Source organism: Pezoporus flaviventris, unplaced genomic scaffold, assembly GCF_033815535.1.
Source record: "Pezoporus flaviventris isolate CSIRO_AGI_PZ_B2104156 unplaced genomic scaffold, CSIRO_AGI_Pfla_v1 ptg000063l, whole genome shotgun sequence".
NCBI classification, from domain to species: domain Eukaryota; kingdom Metazoa; phylum Chordata; class Aves; order Psittaciformes; family Psittacidae; genus Pezoporus; species Pezoporus flaviventris.
The window spans coordinates 2,156,903-2,177,982 of record NW_026892611.1 but is presented as its reverse complement, the minus strand read 5'-3'; the positions used below and the strand labels follow the sequence as shown (position 1 = coordinate 2,177,982).

Genomic DNA, 21,080 nt, shown 5'->3' with positions numbered 1-21,080 from the left:
CCTTTAAGAACTTTGAAATTGTGTAAAAAAAAAAAAAACAAAAAAAAAACAACCCCAAAAAACCAACCAAACCCCAAAACAAAACAAAAATAAACCCCAAAACAAAATAAACCAAAATAAAAATAAAGAAACCCAACAGGGCAGGAACCTAAAATTCTGAGCCCCAATGTAAAAGTCAGATTTGGTGGTTCTCAGAGTGACACTGAGGGTTGTTGTGGGGAAGGGGAAGGGATGGTCAGAGATGGGTTCTCTTGTTGGCCTTTGTGTCTCACTGGTTTTCATCTTCCACATCCTGCAGCGCTTCTTTATTCTGTTCTTCACCTGCGGAGCGGGGTCAGAGGGAGAGGGGCACTTTTAAACACACCGAGGGGGCTCTCTACAGGCACCCAGGTTAACAGCTCCGTGCAGAACACACGCTCGCATCGATGGCACACACACACACACGTCACACGGCCAGGGCCGGAGTGAAGCGTTCCCATGGGAATTCAGCCTCATCCCCACCTCGGTGCGTTTCACACACAGCTGCAGCACAGGCTATTAGAAGACTTTTGTTTTAAGGACAAACAGCAGCAACCCACGGGTCCTGAAAACAGCCTGTGCATGGGATCATCAACAGCCAAGAGAACAGTTGTGGCTCAGCATCCTTCAGTCACAAAATACCTTCCCCAAACCCTTTGTTTCTGTGCCAGAAAGCCCCGAGGACCTCTATTCGCTACCTACAGGGATAACGGGTTTAAAACAAGCTTTCTCTACCCAAACCCCCTCAAGTCTCACCCACAGCAACGTCCTGCAGTCGATTTTATAAAGAACGCTGATGAGGCATTATTAAAGGTACCAAAAGAAGTCTAAAACCACATCCCTGCTTCAAGTGCAGCTTCACGTCCCAGACGTGTGTTATTAAATGTTCCATGTTCTCTTAAAAACAGAAGGCTTGGACCTACTGACCCAGGCTGCAACACGCAGGGGAATGAAATCTCCCCCTAAAACCTCTTGTAGTTAAGTGTGGGTTACACTCAGGTGTGCTTTCTTTACAGTTACCCATAACCATGCGAGATGGTTTGAGGGCCAGAAAAGCTATCCATTAAAGAGGTTGATACGCATTAAAATCCAACAAGCCTAATGACTTCCAGCATGTCCAGATTCAGCACAGGACCAGGTACAATACAGGGTGGGCTTCCAGGAACACAAGACATCTGACATTCAACAACAGTAAAGTCTACATTTAGGATTATGAAGCACATCACTTGAGAGGGAAGCAGAGGCCCTAACCCAGGAAGATGGATTAATGGATCTGAGCATGCTCTAGTTGACACACGTAAGCAAATACTCCTGTAACAGGCGATTGTGAAAGTACTTTTCATGCCCAAATATTCTTAATATCCATCCAGGAATGCAGCTCAGTTCCCAAACCAACGTTACTTTGGGCCTTAGTCAAGCACACTGGACCTGGGCAGGGGCAGCAGGTCACAGCTCAGCCCTAGAATGGAGTCAGACACAAGCAGTTCATGAGCAGCAGGAGCGACAAGAGGCAAGCACCGTTAGTGACTGCAGGGAACTGACACTGGAAAGTTCATTCAGCCATGACAGAGACTTACAAAGTAGAGGTTTTAGGAAATGAACACTTGGACTTCCCTTTAGGAATCTATACAGCGGGAAAGAAGGGGAGAACAGGAATCATGAAGGTGACATTACAAGCAATGAAAATAAACTCAACAGCTGGCCTATGACATGGTTAAAAGATACAGGAGATGAGATGAAATGTGCAGCAGCTGAGGAACACCTCGGTTCAGAGTCCTGCCCTAAACCTACACAACTGAAATCGAGTGTTCAAGGCCAGGCTGGACAAAGCCTTGGGTGACACGGTTTAGTGTGAGGTGTCCCTGCCCATGGCAGGGGGTTGGAACTGGATGACATTAAGGTCCTTGCCAAACCTCCCTGTTCTATGATTCTATGAAACAGGCAAGGCTGAATGTGAAAGAGAAACCCTTGAGTGTCATCCCCCCCGTACCAGTTTCCTTCCTCAGTGCCACCGTGAACCTTTACAAGCTTCCAAAGTCTCTGCCTCACTTGGCAATACGGAGTTCTGGAAGCACCAGTTTTAAATGCCCTCAGTGCATCAGCATGGTGCGAGTGGTGAGAAAACTTGACACCTGTGTGCACATTGTTCATGAGCGCCGTGTTCTATGTGAACCCAAAGAACCACACTACAATGCTAAGGCGTTCTGCGGTGGTGTAAGTTTTGTCATCGTTCTCCATGAGCAGTAACCAGGTGATCTGAAACGCTTCAGGAAGGGCAGAATTATCCATCTGCTTTGCTATGGAGGTCGTTATGAGAAATGTCAATCCAGACTATGCAAAAAGAAACACCCAGAGCCTCTGTAAATAACCCTGGTGAACATCTACACTGTCAGAGATACATGGTGGCAGCTCACAGGACGATGTTCTGATGCTGCTCTCTCACAGCAGCAGTCCACAGCCTTGTGACTGCACTGAAATGGCACCAGCACACATCCAATACTTGGGATCTATGCAAAGAGCTGGAAGCTCTCGGGTAACTAACCCATCAATCCTACACAAGACAGGTACTCGGTAAAGAGACTCCACAACTGCTTTCAAATGGACACTATACCACTGAAGTACTCCAAAGTAACTCTATGAGGCTATCACCATGCTCCAAGTAACATCTTAAGTATTTAAGACATGTATTTTCTGGGTTAAGCAGTGATGTTTCAAACCTCTGCATCTCTAAGCACCTACTGTACATTAAACAGGACTGACACTTCTTCCCCCTTTCCAAGTTAAAGAAATTCAGCTCTTGCCACTTCTCTCTCCAGGCTGTATTTTAAACACGAGTTTCATTTCTCTATACAGAGATGATGTTTCATTCCCTACCAATCATCAGTGAAACCGAAGGCCTAATGCAGAGAACTAAACGAGTAAAGTTGGCATGTATGTGAAAGTATAAGAGGAGGAAGTCCATTGGGATGCCAAAAGGACACTTAACAATTTAACTATCAGATACCAGTAAGCAGAAGCAGTGTCCCACCCTCTGGATTCAGTACTTGCTGTAGCAATGGCCCACTTTAGGAGGTATAACCTAGTGGGTTTGGGCAGTGTTAAAGAAAGTCCTTCAAACACCTCAAATAGGAAATGAGATTTCTCTAAGCTGCTTCTACATCACCTCCTCTGGTAACAAAGCATTTTACAAACTCCCTCTCCCCTCTTCCCTTCATACTCAATAATTCTTCATAAGAAGAAGAAAAGCTATGGGAATTACTGATCTCTGCACCTTTACAGCATCATGGCACTAAATCCTCCACTAAAATGCCAACAGAAACACTGAGTGACCTGAAAAACAAAGGGCAGCAAGATGGGCTGCAGTACTTGCTCCTGCTCTGGCAATTCCCATCTCTCAGAATGACAACCACAGGTGACCATGACAAGCCTAAGAAGGAAAAGCTGAATTCAGTGAGGTCACTGCTTTTAGAATAATCACAAACAGCCAGACGGGAGGAAAAGAAAGCTGACATTACTGACAACTCCCTCCTTCAAGTGAGAGGAGCTAATGTCACCCCTATCAACTTAATCCTGTGCTAAGGGAGGACATAAATCCAGGAGGGTCAACTATTAGGAAAGACAGAGGTAAAACAACAACCAATCCACATTTCCATGCTTTCACTTCTGGATAGAGGTCAGGAGAGAGCAGCATTTCAGAGGAGAGTTTACTTACCATCACCCTGCATGTCTGAAGTCCATAGTGTCAGATTATCACGTAACAACTGCATGATAAGTGTAGAGTCCTTATAGCTTTCTTCACTCAGTGTATCCAGTTCTGCAATAGCATCATCGAAAGCTGCTTTTGCCAACCTGTAAGCACAGAGTCAATCGGATTGAACGCAGTGCTCAACAGAAACCAGGAGTGCACAAGTTAAACCCGTGCCTCACAACATCCGTGTCTGGTATTCACATCCCCATCTTCCAAATCACCACTTACCTGCAGGCACGATCAGGAGAATTAAGAATTTCATAGTAGAATACAGAGAAGTTGAGCGCAAGTCCTAAGCGGATGGGATGTGTTGGTGGGAGTTCTGTCATTGCAATGTCACTAGCAGCTTTGTAAGCCACCAAGCTATTCTCTGCAGCCTCCTTCCTGTCATTTCCTGTGGCAAACTCAGCCAGATACCTATGGTAGTCCCCCTTCCTGGAAACAGAAGCATTAGGGAGTCAGCAGTGCTTATTTCCCCACTAAATTAACAGTCAAGTTCAGAAACTCCTCTTTATATATTCACACAAAGGACACTGCTGCTGAATTACTGCAATGGTGCGTTAGTACTGGAGTGAATTTGAAACCATCATGCAGGAAAACCAGTTTGGATTCACTTATTTTCTTGTATTGGTACACAAGATCATAGTGTTACCCTTTCCATCATTAATCTGTGTCTCTACAAATGCATCTCATCTAAACTAGCCAAATTTAGGATAGGTACCTATCCTAGAAAGAGGTAATTCAGCTACAGAGGAAAACACTCTGATCATGTCAAGATTTAAACTGTGCTTCAGAAAGCAGAAAAGATGCATCAAACCAGTGACTACAGCACCATACTCCAAGGCCAAGTCCCACCTGATAATACAACTCTGAAGCTGATACTACATGGCACTGATCAATCTTGCTTTATTTCTGTCTCTAGTTCAGACAGACCAATGATGTGGCCTCACATGATACTTACATTTTGTAATAGAAAACCTTGGACTCGCCAGTGTTAGCTGCTGGAATGAGGTGTTTGTCCAGTACATCCAGAATGTCACAACAGATTAACTTCAGCTCAGTCTCCACCTAGAAAGGAAAACACACCCAAAATGAAAAGAAGCGGCGAGGTTAGCACGTAAGACTAAGAGCTACTTCAACAGCATCCAAATATCAAAGCAGGCAGCAGCACACAAATCCAAAAGAGGGAAGACAGAAGAACAGTGACATTAGAAGTCACCTGCTCCACAAGTGCAATAAGCAAAAGAGTTCTGTGTGATCAGCTGGCACAAGAGAGGCAAGGACTGATGTGGGATGAAATGTATAACTGAATAATGGAAAGACATCTCACTAGACAGCGGCATGAAGTTTGTCTCAGGATATGTAATTCCTTCCTGCAAGGCTTGCACAACTCCTAATTCCTTACGGTTTTGCTCCTGGAAGGCTGCCCTCAAAGCAGCACTGGTGAAGGGGATAATTTGAAGGTCATTAATACAAATCAGCTAAGCTCCACTGCACCCTAGAGTTTAAGTGACACCTTCAGAACAAGCTTCCAGTGACTACGTGGGAGGCAAAGCTCTAACAGAAGAGCCTTAAGACAAATATCAGGGAGTATCAGAAGAGAATAAAGATGTGTCACACATAAAGGTCAGATACGAGAGGAAAACAGACTCCAGGAGCAGGCAAAAAAGGCAGAGTGCACCAACTCAGAGGTAAAGCAGGAATCATCAACACTGAGATCTGTGGCCAAAGAAAACCCATCTATAAAGAGTTATTTAAAAACAGATGTTGAATGTTAACAGCCAAAGTTGAAAATATGGTCACAGCACCTTCATTTTCCCCTTTAATTTAGAATATAAAGCAAGGTCTATGAGGTTAGGGTTTACCACAGAAAGTTCCACACATGAAAGCAACGAAACCAAGTATACCCAAACACCCTGTCTTTTGCCATCAACATTGCCAAAAGAAGACTTGCTCTGAGCATCCCATGTCCTTCACAGTAGCAGTGGTTGGTTCACTGGCTCAAGCTACTTTTATGCATGATGAGGCAGAGGGTTTCAAGCAAAGGCATCAATTTAGTTAGAAGAAACTACCCGAAACTGCATGCCCTGGATCACAAGAGCTGCCTTACTTAGTCCATTATCCCTCTGCATCCTCCCACCCCTGCAGTTCTTTAAGCATTTTTCTTGCCATGTAGTATTTTTATCACCATAGAGCTCTATTAGGGTTTGTTACCGCCACATCTACCCTCAAAAGCTGTTAAAACTACAAATCCAAAATAGATGTTAAGCTGGCACATACATACACAGACTGATTTGTACAAAACTGCTTAGATGTGCAGGAGTTCCTTTAGAGAAATCAATCTACAGCAGATGTCATGTACAATGTCAGAATGCCCTAATGTTCAGAGGAGGAGTTAGATGCTATAAAGTTATGTGACAAATGCTTAAGGAAGTTGCTGAAATATGGTCAACTTGAGAAGAATCTACTTCATATGTTCTTGGGCTACAAAAGCTAGAAAACCTTTGGCCAGCAGTGAGTTCCTGCAAACTTCTTTCCTCTTGATCCTCTTTTTCAATGACTTCTTTTGCAGAGAGATCTTCAGCAAAACTGCAAAGAATTAAATCAGTTTCTAATCCTCTTTTGTTAAATAACCATACACGTACAAACGTCTATTTCAGCCCAGACAGACCTTTTACAGCTTTGCTTAAAGGATCATTCACACAAGTTATCAGAGATCAGCTGCTGTCCAGGGCAAATGTCCTGACCAAGCTTAGTTTGAATATGTTTTATATAAATGAAGAACAAAACAAGAAACCCCCACCAAAACCCTAAAAGCTCTTTTACAAGGATCTGTTGTAGACAGAGTGGCTCAATGAGCTCTTCAAAGCAGCAAAGCAGCACAAGAGCCCACACTAAGCTTGTTCAGAGCATTCAGAAACTATAGGTTTAGGGTCTATCACCATTCCAGCTCCAAATGACATAGGGTACTAGAGGCTCTGGCCAGCAAGGAAAGACTGCTGACCCCATAGGCACCCTGCTTCTATATTTCAGTGATAGTGCTGGCTTAATCAGATTCCAGACTGTGTTCTTAGCTCTGCAGATACAAAAGCTTGTAAACCACCTGGTGATCTAAAAAAGGAAACTTATTAGAAGCAACCAGGGGAAGGGTAACCTGCGCTAGTTCTTTGACCTGTTTTAGTACGTAGCCCCCAAAATAGCTGCACCTCACAACTGAGATGCACCACGAAACTAGAACGTAGGAAGCAGTTGCTAAAACCTGCAACCTCCCTCCCAGCCCTGCCAAAACAAACAAGCTAACCACCCACATTTATGCCAATTCATACCCTCAACTTTCTAAGTGGGAGGGAAGGAGAAGAGCCTTGCAGCTGCCCCAGAATACAACCCAGAGCACTACGAACGCACATACTCATACAGGCCAGTTAAGAGGAAGGTTACTTCTCCTATGGTATTACGGAAGGGATTTGGTTTTACTGGATGAAATGAATTTTGTTACATGCAGACATACACCAAGCTCTTGAGGATGAAGGACGCAGGCCTCTCTGCTCATCTACAAAGATGCAGTCAGATGAGAAAGCCTGGGGCTCTACTTTTGTGTATCCAAATGGCCACAGGACCCAGAAAAGCAGCTTGCCTTCAAAAGAAGCAAGAAGTGGAATTTCCCCCCATGGCTATCTATGGGTTTTGCTACATTTATCTTTAGTGGTTTGGGTAAAGGCACAGCCTGGCATCTCCAATTACCTCTCAGTATTGCCTAGTGTATGCCTCAGACAAAACCAGCCCAGCCCTATTCTGACAACACCATCATCCCTCAGAGTTCTGCCCCAGGTCACATTGGACAGTAGCTCAAACGAACTCCAACCATTTAAGAGCCATGTGCTAAGCTGCAATAAATACTGATGTACACCGACACCATTAAATAATTGCTTTCACACAAACTACACTTCCATTTCAACTTGAGCAGCACTTCATAGCTGAGCACGCTCATACACCCAAGTTCAGGTGGTAGGAGAGGTGTTTCCTGAAGATGTTACTTCCCTCCAACTCTCCAGGGCTTTCAGCTCAGCCTGTCAGCCCCCACACAACTCAACTTACTCTGAGAAATGCTACAAGAGCAGGTATTTGTGGACAAGGTAAGAACAATAACCTGAACTTTGCTGAGCCTGCACCAGACCTCATCTCTGCAGAGAAGCACAAAGCACGACAACAGGACAGCTGTGTTACCGTTCCAGCAATGACAGTAAGAAGCATCATCCAAACCTTTGCAGTATGCTCAATGCACCCTTACTACTCCCATGCCATCTTGGTAAGCCCATTAACACTCTCTTTACAGCAGCTGCTAACTCATATTAAGTCTCCCAGCAGCTACAAACAGGATCTAATCTTCAGCTGCAGTTGATAGCCTCCTGGAAAACCCAAGCTAGAGCTGACACTGTTCATCTGTCTCTGGTATGGAAAGGCATTAAAGTTCTCCAAAGCACTCTTCCACCTACAGCAACTGTCATAGCTATTCCCTTTAAGGATTTAACAGCTGAAGATACTGTTGGCACAACCCTGCATTTCATTTGGCCTTCTCTCTCAATAGGTACTCAAGGACTACATACATTTCCTGCACATCGGTCTGTTCGGCATGGCACTTGGTCTCTTCACAAAGAGAGAGATACAGAGCAAAGCCTTTTTTACAGTCCTTTCAAAAACAAGGAAAAAAGTCTTTTCACTATTAAAGGCTCTCTGGCAGAAGACAGTAACTGCCTACAAAACCCTGTGCAAAAACAACCCTGGAAGCACAGAGTGTTAAGACAAATTTAAACAATCATCTGATAGCTATTGTCTTATATGTTCTGGTAGGAAGATTTCAGACACCCATCAAGAAATGGTATTTGGGACTCTATGTAACTGGCAGAGCCTCATCCCATCAACATGCCAGCATAAAATTAGAAACTCACAACTTGAACAATTCCATGGAGCAACAGAAACCCTGTGAGTCAACAGAAAGCAGGCCAGAGCCATTCCCGAGGAAAGATTTGCAAGCCAACATCATTTCCATTGGTGGTATATGAATCAGTGCCAGGTGATATAATAGACTCCACTGTTTCCCTGAGTGAAGAGCTGAACCATGTGGAGGCACTTGTCATGAAATAATGGAGATTAAGAGATGTGCAGAAACGTGGGGGATTTAAACACAGGAGCATGCCTGTGCTGTGCTAAACCATCATCTAAGGAAGGTGGGGCAGGGGGGAACAAAGCTGACTGCTCTTATAGCTGAAGGTTTCATTAGCCCTTCCTGACAAAAGTCAAAGCCTGCTCCAAGCTCTCCATTTTAGGTAAAGCTGCACAGACTGACTAGAGTCAGCATGAAGTTATGTGGATCCATTTTTCTCTACAGAGAGACAGAAAGAAAACAGCAACACCCTAGAGGTTATTGCACATGCAAGCTTCACAGTTAAGATGACCATAGGAATCCATAAGGAATATGGGAATGCTTTATCTCAAATGGGTTGCTTTAACTGCTGTCAGTGTAGCTGATCAGTTTAGGACAAGAAGAAACTTAAAATTCTACATATCAAGAATGAGATGCTGTCAGAGAAGCCACACTACCCCAATACTCATTTCAACATAGGCACTGCTGTCTGAGCTCTGCCAATTCAATTATCAAGCCTAACCAGGCAACTACTCTTCTGTGAAGCACTTAGTTTCAAGGGAAGAAGGAAGAAAACAAAGCTAATGTACATGAAATGCACCCATCACAGTGATAAGGAGTCAAAGAAAGCGGCCATTTGGTTTCACATGGCCCAGCTTTGTGCCAAGAACACCACTGAAGATCCTTCCTCACTGGCATTTCAACTAACAGTGTTAATGCCTTGAACTAGGTAAGGCAGAGTACTGCAAAAGCCCCAGGTGTCAAAGTCTGAATGATCCAAAGCGGCTTTCATCAGAGGCAGAAGCTTAACAGCCAAACATACCTTTGACATGGTTAATTTTCCAAACAACATTGGTTGGGGTAAATCAGGTTGGAGGGGAAAGAAAAAGGCCTCCTGAGCACATGCAGCCTCACACTTAAGCAAGGAAGAGAAAGTGCCAGCCTAGTTCAAATGCTTAGCAAATAATAGCTGCACTGAAGGAAAACCCCTCCCTTTCTCCTTCCAGTCTACTGCCCTTGTGAGTGTTTACACAGGAACACCCAACCTCCCCCCCTTCACCAAGTGTTATTTATCCTCCAGAAAAGGAACAAGCTTCATCCTCTCAAGACAGTCACCTTATAACAGGTCACCACACTGCTACCTATCTAGAGCATCAGGAGAGTTATGGCAAGGACAACAACACTGGACCTTAACTAAGTGGCATTATTCTGCAACACCAACTACATCTTACCATTTGCCGATATTCCCGGATCATTTTTAATTTGTCTTCTCCACCTTTGTTTTCTTCTTTCTGTTCAATGCTGCTGATTATTCTCCAGGAAGCTCTTCTGGCGCCAATCACGTTTTTATATGCGACAGAAAGCAGGTTTCTTTCTTCCACTGTCAACTCCACATCCATTCCAGCCACTTTCTTCATTGACTCAACCATTTCTAGGAGGAAAAGGCCAGACAATTATTCTCGGAGCTGAAGCATCTGTCAAACCACTTGATGCAAGCTGTACGTTAATGATAGCTTATGAAAACAGCTTCCCTCCTCCTTTCATACACAGTTCGCCTCACTTTTATGCTGGAGTGTTCCAAACAAATCAATGAGCATGTGAACAAAGGAAGTATCTGATGTTCTTTTAAATGTATTTGACAAGGGTCCCCCCCAAAAGCCTTTATAGATAGTTTAGGTTTTGGTTTGGGTGGGTTTTCTGGGGGTTGTTAAGAGACAGACTAAAGGATTTAGCAGCAAGCATGCTTTCCACAGCAGATCAGAGTTACCAGTCCAATCCTACAGGAATGCCAGCTCTTCTGAGTGCTTCAGAAAAGGCAACAAATAGTGAGAAGAACATGAACAAATGTAACCTGGCTTTCAGCACAGTGAGAATAAACTGAAGAAGTACAGAAGGCTCCACTGATGTGTCAACTGGAATAGAGTCTAACATCCAGATTTGAATAGATGAAGTGTGAGTACTGCCATTAGGAAAGCAACTCAAGGTGCCAAAGGGAACCACCAAATGAGAAATGAGGCACTTAGAGAAGCAACAAAACAGTCATCCTGAGGATACTCAGAGGAACCATATCTACTCATGCCAAGCAGCTACTTACACTGAAAATTAACACACAAAATATCAAGTATTTGATATTTATAGTTTAAACCTTTTGGAAAGGACTTCTAAACCTCAGGTTAAAACAATTATGACTAAATACAGCTTTCCTCTACTCAAGTGGAAGCAAATGCTTGAACCACTTAAGGAAGGTTATAATCCTTTCATTACCTAACCACAGTATGATTGCTTGCGACATAGAAAAGACAAAAGTGTTAAACAGACCCTAATTGAGAGGCTAGGATGAGACACTCAGGAGGCACAGGTTTTGTCCTGCCACACAGTGCTTCAGCTCATTCACCATTTACCTTCCAGCTTCTCAAACTGCTGGGAACCCCACAGATGAAAAGAAGGGCATTAATGAATGAGATTAAGACCCAAGTACACCACCTACTCAACAGGATAACAGTTTCTGAGCTATCTGCCAGGTAGAGGGACACTAGAATGACTACTTAAGTCTGCTAAAAGCATGGTGATGCACAGGGTGACATAGCCTACTTGCCTCACAGTTCTGTGGCCTATTTATCCTGCCTACTCATCATTCCACCCCCACCATTTGATGTCATTATGTTCTGCTGTGTCATGGCAGCACGAGCAGTGGGAAACTCATGAAACTTAACTGTCATTTTTGTCCTTGGGTGCCAAAATTCACCATCTTCACAGGCATAAGCCACGTCAGCAACAGAAACCGTAGGCTCAGTCTTTTTCTCCTGGCAGGAACAACGTTATCAGTCTCCAACAGGTCTCCACACTCTGTAGTGACTCCATTACCCGGGGGGGGAATCCCTACCTCCAACAGTAGACTTTGCTTCTCCAAATCACAGACAGTAACAAAAAAAAAACTACCAAGGATTTAATAAAACCTTTACAAGCTGTGATTTACCCACTGAGCAGAGCATGTATTACAAATTAGAATCCCACCTATAAACAAGTATCTTGCCCAAAGAGAAAGATTTATCAGCCTACCTACAAAGCTGTTGGAGAAGAATGTTTCTAGTTTAGCAAAGAGCCAATTTTGACTCAGAATACAAGTATCTGGGCTGGTATTTCAACAAGACAAAGTAATGTTATGCACATACCTTGGTCTTCCACAGTAAAGCCATAATCCAGCCCTGAAAGTTTAAGCCTTTAATCACTCAGCAATACAGTTATGCTGTCCTTTTGCTTTTGTATCTTCTCCAATAGAGAACTAATTCTAACAAAGCCATCTATGCCTGCTAACAGAGCAAGTATTTAAGTTGTAAGTACAGCTTTACCTTTCACCCTGATGTGAAAACCTCAGAGACCATTCAAGACAAAAATGCAAGTCCGAGATTACATTTTAGTAATAAGGATTACTGCAGCAATGACAACTCACTGCACACACAATCCAGAGATGCTTATGCTGTGTTATGGAAAAACTAGTGTTATGCAGGTTCAGAAAGACAAATACTGTAGTTTCAGTGGTTACCTTCCAGGTTTTTTTTCAGATGACTGTGGCTGTCACTTTATTATGCTACTGTCAGAACATACCATCAGCGCAGGAAATCCCCAAAGTATAAGATATGGAAGGGTAAGGGAATATTCTGGAGAATGACACACCCGAGATTTATACTCTTCCCCAGGCATTTGCTGCTGGCTGTTACAAGAAGCATCACAAAAACCAGACATCTGGTCTGATCAGGTTTGTATATGCTAACAAAAAAGGGCATTTAACTAAGACTCAAAGCAATTGCTTAAGATACTACAAAACTACAATAACACCTGTGCTGTTGTTTTTTGTTGTTCCTAAAGTCTACTATTATGATTAATATGCACCTCATTGCAAAGATAGCTGACTCGCCTCCAGCCACTGTGGAGCAACAGTGAAGACATGCATACATAGCTTGGAAAGCACAAAGGATCTGGACAGCGGTCACCACTACAGTGAGTGCTACCTAAGAAAGATACTTAAAACAGCCTGGTACGTTGCTTGGGATTGGGTTTTTTTTGTTTGTTTTAATGTGAAAGACAAAAGATTATTCCTTACTTTAAGCTAAAAAGCAATGGGGAATTCTACAAGTATTGAGAAGTGTGTGTCTGATAACCATCTGCTAGGGACCAACACACAGAATCTGCACAAAGGGCACAGTAGATAAGGAAACTTCTAGGTAAATCTTTGCAGTATAGGATACAAAACTTAAGCAGGAGTAGACTATACCAAAGGGGTAGCCAGTGTCTACTAAAAGCTGAGTGTGATGCAAGGATATGAACAGAGCAGAAAGGAATCTTCCCACATGTGTTCACCACAAAAGATCATGCACCATAACCACCATTCAGAGAAGACTCAGTACTAGTCTTGTACTTGTTCATTCTTGGAATGAATGAAAGAAGAGCAGTATTAAGTCGTAAGAGTTCAAATTAAAGTATTTCATTCTAAACTGTTGGATATAATGTCTTGTTTAAGACTCTAATAGCAACAGCAAACACAAAGCAGATGTAAGACTATGCTAATACTCAAGAAGGGTTCCAGGAGACAGTCAAGAGGATCTACAGAACCATTAACTTAATGCTCCCAAGAGGTTAAGCTAATAGGAATTACTGAATAAGTGGGTATATGCATAAACACTATAAGGTAGAGCATGAACTTCTGGAAAAGCAAGTAACACCTCACAAATCTTCTGTGATGCTTTGAATGGGTCAAGCCTATGGACAAGGAAGGATCGATTGACATGGTCTACCTGGATTCCCAAATGCATTTGACAAGGTCCCTCACCCAAGTTTCTCTGAGGAACTCAACTGCCATGAAATAGGAAGGGAAGTCCTCACATGGATAAACACTTGGCTGAAAGACAGGAAACAGGGTATCAATAGAAAACTCAAGTGTTCAGAACTAGAAAGATCACGAGTGGAATCACACAGTGATCGTGCTGGGAACATGCTAACATCTGTGATCCAGAAAAATGGGAGGAAATATTAAGTACTAACTTAGCAGAAGCAGCAAAGTGCTAAGAACAAATGCAAGAAGAGCTGAAGAAACAGGGGCAAATGTTATTTTCTTCATTAAGTGAAGAGTATCTGTGACGATTAACGCACATAGACTGAGTTTTTCTACAACTGCAGGCTTCCACCCAGCATCAGTGGGCACCATCCTATTCACTGCAACTATCAGCTCCAAATTTAAGCCAAGAAAAGGTAGAGCTCATCATTTCATCCATCAGGAACTCTTCTTCTGAACACACTGTTACATTACCCACACTGGGTTTTTCTGTTCTCTTAAGAAATCCTGCATTTGGCAAGCGAGATTTAAGAGACAGCTAAACCTGCCAGCAGCTTGAGGGGGAGGCTTTCCCTCTATCCCTATCAATTCTCAGCTTTTAGAGCCCAACACTTCTTTTGACCTCTCAACTGGCTGGCTCAGGTCACCAGCTCAGAAACAACCACCCAGAAAACCAACAAATAAGCTTGTAATTTAGGGAACTGAACAGGCCCTAAGAGTCAGACCAGAACCCAAGTTCTAGTCAGAGTAGAGAAAAACAGCCAGGGAAGAGAGGACACCCCTCTTTCAACAGGGGCTTAGCAGATTAGCTCACCCCACTATGCAGCACTGCACCATGGTTCCAAAAGCGTAAAATGAGCACAGCATTTACCCTTTACATTTACCCATTTACAGCATTCCCCATACACTATACAGGTTTGAGATTTTTCTTCAAGGTTTTCATGTGCTTGAAGCATCCCAAGTACAGTCAGTATTAAAAGCAGGGTGCAACTACTGAGGCACTAAAAATTGATAATCCAATCTTAAACTCCCTACCTGCAGCATGTAGTACCAAAACGATCAAGTTTTATACAAGCATGAAAGAACTCAGCAGCTACGTTCCCACAAGTTAAGACAACCAACAGGCAGAAGAGGGAAAAAAATACCAAGGAATATCCATCCTGCACAGTGCTTTAGACTATGTTTTGCAGAGAAAGCAGCAGATTATCCTAATATTCACTGTATACAGCTGGCACAGAAGAGATATTGCCAACATCTGATTGCATGACTCTGCAATATACTCCTACCTTTATGCACTCTGAGAAACAGATGGGCTACTGCTAAATTATCCAAGCAACAGTGGCATTTTCTGAATAATCAATCCTATGGACTATCCCAAGTCTTTCTTGCAACATGAATGTGATTTCCAAGTCATCACTATTACCTCTTCAAGCTGTGAACATATACTTTCCTAAGTAAACCAGGGTTTTTCTGGTACCTGTAGCAGAAGATTTAGTTTAAAGCAATACACAGGCAAATCTAAAGACTTGAGTGTATTTCTCAGCCTGATTGAGATCTGCTACCAACTAATCTGCTAATACACTCAAGTGTACTCAAATGTAATGGACACCTACTCAGCTTCTGGACTCCTTGCAGAGAATCAAACCATCTAATTATAGATGTTTGTCTCCTTTGGTTGCTCTTGGTACCTCAGGAGATTCAAGAAGCCAGTTCTAGAAGGCCCTCTCACACAGCTCCTCACGAGAAGTCCATTTTTATGGCCCAGTATGTGAACAATTATCACTTAAAAAAACAATTCCTCCTAACTCCAATCTAATTGTCTTGCCCATATTTTATCTACCTCTTAGCTTCCTACATTTCTTAGGAATACACTGAGATTTTTCTGCCTTCTAGCACTTTCACATCTACCCAATTCTGAGACAAAGAGAGCAGTCATACCCCACGTCACTAGAACAGTAAGACCTTTGACAGACAGGTATAAGTACTAACCATTAACGTGGGGGGAAGGGGAAAAAAAAAGCCAGGCACAAAACCCAACCTTGATGTTTGACATTAAGTCAAACAACACGAAGTGTGCTTGGTATTTGCTTGAAAGAGACAAGTCCTCTGCAAACAGATATTAATAGGTTCAAATCTCAAATGGAGACCACTGCTGCACACAGTACTGCCTTCATAATAGACACATTTCCCTGATAGATGATTTATAAAGACATTAAGAGTCTGCTATTAACTTGATGTATTGGGAATCAGGAGACCTGTCCAATAGTTTGGGCTTTTTTTCCCTTCTTACCTGTGCCTTGACCCATTATCTGCTTTTGGGGACAAACAACCTACCCACACTCCTTTCACCTCACCTGAATTATACTCTATGTAAATCTTAAGTCATATACTTCATGACATAGTACAAAACTGCTGTTCAGAGTCTAAGTTCTCGTTTACAGTCATAGCTTGCTTCTCTCCTGATTAAAAGATATTACTTAGCTTCCACAATGAAGAAATGGTTTCAACATTCAGCAGCAGTCTACAAGAACCAAGATACACTTTTTTTTTTAATATAAATGACTCAAATGTAAGATAATGTCAAAAAACAACATAATGTTACCTAGTCCAATTGTTTCTGGGGAAGAAAAAATAGGTTATAGTTAATGTATTATTCTATTAATAATAGTCTTTGAAAGAACAGCACTAAGTGAGATTTCTCACAAAGCTTCCTGTATTCTAAGTAAGCTTCCTGGCATTTTGTGATTTGTCATGACATGCTAAAGCAGATCTGTGAAGATAGTCAGTTACCCAAATCTCTTAATATCTCTAGAGATCAGGGCTTAAGTGCTACCTACACCACAAAAGTACCTAGAAAGTTGTCCCCTTAATCTGGGCCAGTATACTGAGGACAGCACGGATATAGGATTAACTCCCAACAGGTCCCCAAATACAGCTTCCAAGACTTCACGAATTCTCTAAATGGGTCAGGTAAGTAACACCAAAGAAGCTACAGTCAGATGCCCACCATAAGTGCTGCTATAAATACCACAAACCATACAAAAAAAGCAACCCACCACACACCACCCTTCTGAAGTCATGGGAAGATGGGACAAAACTTAATGCTATCCTGCTACCGAACACGAAATATGGCCATTCCACACTCAAACCCAAGTTACACATGAGATCTGTATCCCCATAGACCCGTGGACAGTACTTACCATCACACCATTTTATACAGGTCAATTAATAACCCTTACTTCATGGGCATCTATCTCAAAGACCAAACTGAAGAGCAAAATTAAGACTAACTTATTTCACCATACTGCTTTCCAACAATTTTGTTCAGAGAAATACTGAACAGCTATCTTGGCAGAACTCAGTATTTCTCAGAAACAAGAATTATGCCAATAGTTTACTGTTTCACTGAACAAGAATACAGAATTAGATGCTGAAACAGTACCTACAGTACATATTCTTCCAGGCTTTGGATGTAAGAGCCACGGAGATGCATTTAGAACTGGGAGCAGAACTGGAGGGTGCACCTTAAATTTATTTACTCAGCTCGATTCCAACAAACTTTGCAAGTCTAAAAGCCACAGCACTGATTAAGTTTAGTGCTTCTCCTAAACGGTAACAGTCCCGTCACCATTCAGATACAGTACTGCCTAAGAAACGTTTCACATTTTCATCTAGCCACCTTGTTTCACCCATATCCATGATGCTGGTAGAATAGAAAGTCCATTGAGGGAAACGCTGCACCAAGGCAATTCTCTACTAATCAATTTTTATTAGTTGACAGAAGTCTGGTTGGTTTGCACTGCAGATCTCTACAATGGGGTAGAAGCTGATTATTTCCCAAATAACTGATTTACCACTGACTTAACCCAACACCAGGAAGACAGTCCTGCCTCAAAAACTTCCAAAGGTGATGAATCCTCCAGGATGCTGGCCAAGCAACCAGCCTGGGTTTCCACTCAAATCAAAGCCAGCACTTCAGTTGCACTGACTCATCTGTACCAGGTGGAGAACCCTCTTCTCCCTACCCACCAAACCAAGCCCTGGAATGCTACTGGAATTGGGAGAGGGGATCAGAGGGGGGAAGAAATGCATCTTCTCATCTCACATCCTTTAGGGTAGGTAATTAAGACACAGAAAAATACCCAAATCCTCAGTAAGTCCACACTTACTGCGGACTATGGAACCGCACGTATCCCTCCACACAAGTCAATTATGTTGTACTCCAATATCTGGATTGGGGGTGGGGGTTATTTTTTCTCTTACTTCTTACACTTACTGTGAAGAAGTGACTCCTTCCATGTTGTGCAATTCTCAGTTCTACCTCGTTTCCCTACTGGAATGGTCACAGAAGGGAGTCCTGTTTAGGCTCTCCTTTTTTTTGTTACAGTTTCTGCTTTTCTCCCCAAAACACGCCTTGTTCAGGTGTTCTGCAATAGTGTTACTGGGAGCTTTTCAAGCACAACTCTCTAAAAAATATGTCATTTGGCCAGAACTTGGTCAATTTTGTCTATGCTATGAAAATTACTAACAGCAAATATTTGGAGTGTCTTCCTACTTCTAAATGAAATGTAACCTATAAAGGGATTTATTTACTTTAAATGAGTAAGCATAAGGCCTTAAGGCAAAAGTAACACTCCCCGGAGAGTAACACCATTGAGAAAATTAAAGGCCCTTTCTATTATATGCAAGGGAAACATGGATAACGAAATAGACGTTTTGGGAGCTAGAGACATCATTCAGGGGTACCAGTTCCTCCACTCTGCCACTTTTCAGCCAGATACGATCAGGAACTGCGCCCAAAGTTACAGGGGGAAAAGGATGAAAAGACAAAGGTAGGAAAATAAAGCGATCTGTAATAATGCCTACCACCTAATGAAAGCACACACATTTCCTTCAGGCAATGAAGTATCATGGACTCGATCCCTCCACGGTGAGAGCTCGCTCTCTCTGGGTTTGCCAGGAGCGGCACTATGTCCGACCGACGGCGAAGAGAAAGAAAAGCGCTACCCCCCTCCCTCGGGCACCCCATAGGGCGAGCGAGCCTCCCCCCAGCATCCCCTCCCGAGGGAGCCGGGCACCCACCTTCCGGAGAGCACGGCGCTGGGCGTTGTCTGCGGCGAGCCGACCTGAGCCCCACGCCGCCGCGCTCCGCGAGGCCCGGACCGGCCCCACCACAGCCGCCTCAGGCCGCGGCGGTCAGCGGCACGATGAGGGGCAACGAGGTCTCTTTGTCGGCCCCCCCCCCGAGGCGGGGGCGGCTCCCCTTCCCCCCCGGGGCTCGCCCTTCGCGGCCGCCATTTTATTCCCGGCTTCTGCCGCCACCGCCCCCCCGAAGCGGGCCCCGCCCAGGCCCAAGACACCCACTCCTTCAGGGCCCCCATCCCCAGCTCCACCACCCTCTTGGGGCGCTTCTCGTCGCCATTTTGTCTGAGCCCCCCTCCTCCTCCGCCCATACCCCCCCCCCCCCCCCGCCCAGCCGCCATTTTGTGGCCGCTCCCTCCCTCTCCCCTTGGCCTTGCACGGCCTCGGCCAGCGCTCACCATCGTAGCGCTCGGCCTGCTCAGCCAACTTGGCCTGATAGACGAGGTCCTCCCGATCGTCCATGTCCTGCAGGAGGGGCGGCGCCGGGGATGCACGGGGCGGATGGAAGCCGATGGGTCCGGGGGGCTCAGCAGCTACTAGCTCGCTGCTCTCTGGGCAAATATGGCGGCAGCCCCTCCTCCCGCTGCATCCGGGCACTTGCGCAAGTGCGCGCATGCGTCCTGCGGCCTCCCATGGCAACGGCGGCTCCTTAGCAACGGGCGGGAGGCGGCGGCCGGGGATGGCGGGGACGGAGCCGGAGCCGCCGCTTCCCCGCCCGGCTGTGGCGGGGCCGGAGCCGAGAGGGCGCCGTTGTGCCAGAGGAGGCGGAGGGGCGAGGTGCGGGGCTGCCGATGGCGGGTGGGGCTGGGCCGAGCTGCTCGCAGGGTGCCCGCGGGCCTTGCCTCGCCTGAGGGTGGGCCGCCAGCGCTGGGCTGAGGGGTGCTCATGGAGGGCGGCGTTTCCCTCAGCGCTCCCGTTCCTCTGAGAGAAAGCGTTTCTGCTGCCCTCAGACGCTGTCTGAATACCTCTGTGTGTGTCTCCGTACAAACCACCGGGTATGCTCCGCACACAATGGGGAATCTAAGCAGTGAAAGGCAGAAGGGCTGATTTGGCAGCTTGCTGCGGTTTCTCCAGGCTGTTTACTCAAGCAAAGTATCACCTCCAGTGCTGTGTCTGACGTGGGACATGGTAATTTCACAGTTTTAAGAGGCTGGGAGAACTGGAAGTTAAAATTGCATTTTTCGCTAGTTCACAGAGTACTTATGAAGAGAAAAAAACTGAGAAAGCTCTGAAATAATTGAGATAACGCCTCAATTTCTGACATCAGAATGGTCTGAGGAAACTCAAAAGAGAATAAAGCATAAATTTCATCTTCAAAGATTTGCTGAGGGTCGCTGGGAATGAAGTCTTGTATCTGTCTTTCCGCAGTGTCTCCGGATGGGCAGGATAAAGACTCGGCCTTCCCGAGGTGTGGAAGCGCACAAAGATCTTGGCAGCCTTTGATAACGCGGCGCAGCGCTGGCACCTCTTGGACATGGCATCGGGTACCCTTTCATTTACTCCATTGTATTGTGCCCACTGAAGCAGGTTCCTGATGGGTTACTGAGGGCACAGACCTAAAACACCGTTTAAAGCATGTATTTTACAGGCTATTGTTTCCTCATTCATTTTAACACAGTATTTCAGCTGGTGAACAAGAGCTTTAGGGTGTGTAAAATGAACAGAACCTTATGGGTTTCATACAAATAAGTCTAAAACTATAATGGGATTCTTTTTCTATCACTGTTTGCCAACCCACAAAATCGATGGTCTCTTTCCAGGGGATATTTTGGCCCTCTTTTCCTAATCTCAAATCACAACTCCATCAAAGAAAAAACAAAGATATTGGTGTGTCTGGACTAAGGTCAAAAGCAGATGTCAAGAAAAAAAAGCTATTTTCAATGTAGTCAAAATATGATCAAAAAATGATGATTTTGTTAAAATTGGGACTCATTATACATATTTACCTCAGAATTCTTCATTAAATACATGGTACTACTACAAAAGCAGTTCAGGTAGGCACCCAAAAGACCCCAGCGGTATACAGTCACCATGTATTTGCATCAATATGCTAAAAATCGTTCTCAAATAGAAAATCACCTCTGCGCTTCATAATCTTGACCACAAAAAGTCTATTTTTCAGCAACTGAGGCTGTTTGATGTGGGAACTGTGCCTAATATAAATCAGATTTGCATCAATTTAGGTGCACTTTTCCGTGATC

At 44.2% G+C, this 21,080-nt stretch overlaps 1 protein-coding gene and 1 long non-coding RNA gene across 3 annotated transcripts; one reads left to right on the top strand and one right to left on the bottom strand.

Moving 5' to 3' along the window:
• Positions 1–151: 151 nt before the first annotated feature.
• On the bottom strand, positions 152–19,486 carry YWHAE (tyrosine 3-monooxygenase/tryptophan 5-monooxygenase activation protein epsilon). 2 transcript variants are annotated; one of them, XM_061470048.1, is made up of 7 exons: positions 12,080–12,134; positions 11,653–11,710; positions 10,139–10,338; positions 4,728–4,834; positions 3,995–4,201; positions 3,731–3,867; positions 152–321 (listed from the first exon to the last, which is right to left on the bottom strand). In XM_061470048.1, exons 1-7 carry the CDS (start codon positions 12,101–12,103, stop codon positions 269–271), a joined length of 786 nt encoding a protein of 261 aa, XP_061326032.1. In that variant the 5' UTR covers positions 12,104–12,134; the 3' UTR covers positions 152–268. The 2 variants fall into 2 exon arrangements, with proteins under 2 accessions (XP_061326032.1, XP_061326031.1); XM_061470047.1 differs by lacking the exons at positions 11,653–11,710; positions 12,080–12,134 and adding an exon at positions 19,278–19,486.
• A 65-nt stretch (positions 19,487–19,551) lies between these two features.
• Positions 19,552–20,790, top strand: LOC133277849 (uncharacterized). Its single transcript, XR_009746361.1, has 3 exons — positions 19,552–19,656; positions 20,248–20,496; positions 20,731–20,790. It is a non-coding gene; the product is annotated as an uncharacterized LOC133277849 (long non-coding RNA).
• The last annotated feature ends 290 nt before the right edge of the window (positions 20,791–21,080 follow it).